Source organism: Sinocyclocheilus anshuiensis, unplaced genomic scaffold (genome assembly GCF_001515605.1).
Source record: "Sinocyclocheilus anshuiensis isolate Anshui unplaced genomic scaffold, SAMN03320099.WGS_v1.1 scaffold1763, whole genome shotgun sequence".
Classification (NCBI taxonomy): domain Eukaryota; kingdom Metazoa; phylum Chordata; class Actinopteri; order Cypriniformes; family Cyprinidae; genus Sinocyclocheilus; species Sinocyclocheilus anshuiensis.
The window spans coordinates 197482-200136 of record NW_015549683.1 but is presented as its reverse complement, the minus strand read 5'-3'; the positions used below and the strand labels follow the sequence as shown (position 1 = coordinate 200136).

At 38.2% G+C, this 2655-nt stretch overlaps 1 protein-coding gene across 2 annotated transcripts in view; it reads left to right on the top strand.

Moving 5' to 3' along the window:
* LOC107660426 (E3 ubiquitin-protein ligase NEURL1B-like) overlaps positions 1-2434 on the top strand; it is a 72732-nt gene extending 70298 nt beyond the window's left edge. For both annotated transcript variants that reach the window (XM_016449724.1, XM_016449725.1), the window contains exons 4-5: positions 1282-1404; positions 2023-2434. In XM_016449724.1, coding sequence (XP_016305210.1) covers positions 1282-1404; positions 2023-2270 — 371 coding nt within the window. In that variant the 3' untranslated portion in view covers positions 2271-2434. The remainder of the gene's footprint in view (positions 1-1281; positions 1405-2022) is intronic.
* The last annotated feature ends 221 nt before the right edge of the window (positions 2435-2655 follow it).

Below are 2655 nucleotides of genomic sequence, written 5' to 3'. Positions count from 1 at the left end.
GGATAGCCTTAGCAACACGCAGGTTGCAAATAACCTGAGAGCATTAAATGGAACTTAGCTTGTGAAGACGTTCGAGGGAGTGAAACATAGCAGCTGTGAAGTGGCTGCTTGATCTCTTGATATCCTTCTTGGGGATGAAGTTCTCATCTGACTTGTTCGTGAGTCAGTCACATAACTTGTGGAGTTCATGACAATAATGTAGAGATGGTTTTGCCTGCCGTATTCGCCATTTAATTAGCTATCGAGCAATGCGAAAACCGCTGATACTACTGTGGGACCTTATATATGAATACTTAGATAGGTGTTATGGTGAGGGGCGTAACATTTCCGTCACACACTTGAGGTATTCGGCCAATCACAACACACTGGATAGCTGGATAGCACACCTCGCTTTTCAGACCGATGAGCTTTGTAAAAATAGACGCGTTTCAAAAAGGCGGGGCTTAAAGGAGAAACAATAATGTACAGTATGTGGAAAATAATGTGTTTTTTGAGCCTTAAACCACATAAACACAATTCATTACACCAAATACACAAAATATTGTTATTTGTTAGCAACATCATATGACCCCTTTAAAATAAAGTGTTACCTGACCTTGCTGTGCATATGTTAGCGACAGTGAGTTCAATTTAGTATGTACTGTAGCTTCATTATCACTTTCCCAGGGTTCCTCGGCCCATAACCAATACATTCAAACAGATCCTACAGTTAACTTTATTTCAAAATGATGCTTTTGTTTTTTTTTTTACCAGTGTTCCAAAATAATTCCCCTTGAGTCCATTTATGATTCAGAACAGCATGGCATATTGAAAAATACAGTGAAACAGGTTTTACTGTTCCTCTTATTTGAATTCAAATGATTATATCAGATGAACTCCTAGCGTTACATGTGTGAAAATTAAAACCTACACCATTGGACAGTTGCAAAGATTTGCACGTCTTAATATCTCTGTATCAAAAACAGAATGCTGCCAACATTTATTTAAGTCACAAGGACATGCTATATTGTGAGTACAGGGAGTGGCAAAAATAAAAAAAACCTGATCATGTCATAGCTGATGTTATATTGTGCTTTTGAGCACAACAGGAATGCTGTATTGACCAATCAGCATTCAGGATCCAAATTGTTAAAATGCAGCATAGCGTATGTATAATGTAGTTTATCTATACATTCTTTAATATTTTGTTGAAAATCATTGTCAGCTTTAGGTGACTATCAGTGATTGTTGTAATAAAGGCACATGTCCATTGTGCTAAATGATGTTCTTTTTGTCCATAAGGAACTGTTCAGGCCAGCCCTCCCACCTCCCCATCAGTGTCTCAGGTATCAGCGCCTGATGACAGTGACTCTGATCTGGCTTTCACCGTCAACAGATCCTCATCAGCATCTGAATCCTCTCTAGGTGAGTCTCAACAAGCTCATTCATCAGCTTACATTCAATTCTGAACTGCTGGAAGAAACAAAACGCTTATGCTAATATCATGAAATGACTGATTTACTGTAAGATCAAAATTTACCTGGCTTCTAAACGCATGTTACTGATCTCATTGTGTATTTATCCATGTGTGTTTCATTTTTAACTTTGCATTTTTAAACAAAATACCATAACTCAATCTTGCAGTGAAAAGTTAGAAGGATAATCTCTTACACTCGATGGTACTGTATGTTACAATACGGAAGGAAAGATCTGTCGCAACATTAATTTCATTGCAACCTTAATAGAGCTGTACTAGTTTCTTTTTAACTTCTAACATCCCATGCTAACATTTAAGGGTTTCATAACATGTTTTGCAAGCAAATTTTGACAACATCAACTCCAGACATCACAGAATCACATTCCGTGAAGTGTTATTAATGGTGTTTGTTAAAGCGCTGCTATTACTATTGTTCTTACAGGGTTATGGTGGCATCACTTATTATTGTTTTAACATTCAGAAGAACTGTCTTGTACTATATCTGAATTAGTCTTTTCCCCCCACTGAAGCAGGTTTATGATGCCGTTTCATGTGTTATCTTTCAGTGACGGCTCCCAGCTCTCCTCTCAGTCCACCGGTCTCACCGACTCTTTCTGCATCTGACGCAGCCCTGATCAGCAAGAGCAGTGAGTGCACAGTGTGCTTCGATCAGGAGGTGGACACCGTCATCTATACGTGTGGACACATGTGTTTGTGTAATGACTGTGGACTGAGGCTCAAGAGACAGATCAACGCGTGTTGTCCGATCTGTCGGAGACCCATAAAGGACGTCATAAAAACCTACAGACCATGAAGGGACTAAAACATTTTCTATCAAATGATTCAGTAAAAACCTTGGTAGCTGTGGTTTAATATCTGGACTAAACTTGTATTTAAGACCGTGTATGTAGCTTTGATTTGTGTAGCATTAAGCTCTTGTCCATATTTCTCTCACCTCATATATGACCCAGGACCACAAAACCAGTCATAAGGGTACATTTTTCGAAATACTTCCTCTGAAAGCTGAATAAATAAGCTTTCCATTGATGTATGGTTTGTTAGGATAGGACAATATTTGGCTGAGATACAACTATTTGAAAATCTGGAATCTGAGGGTGCAAAAAAATGAAAATATTGAGAAAATGGCCTTTAAAGTTGTCCAAATGAAGTTCTTAGCAATGCATATTACTAATCAAAAA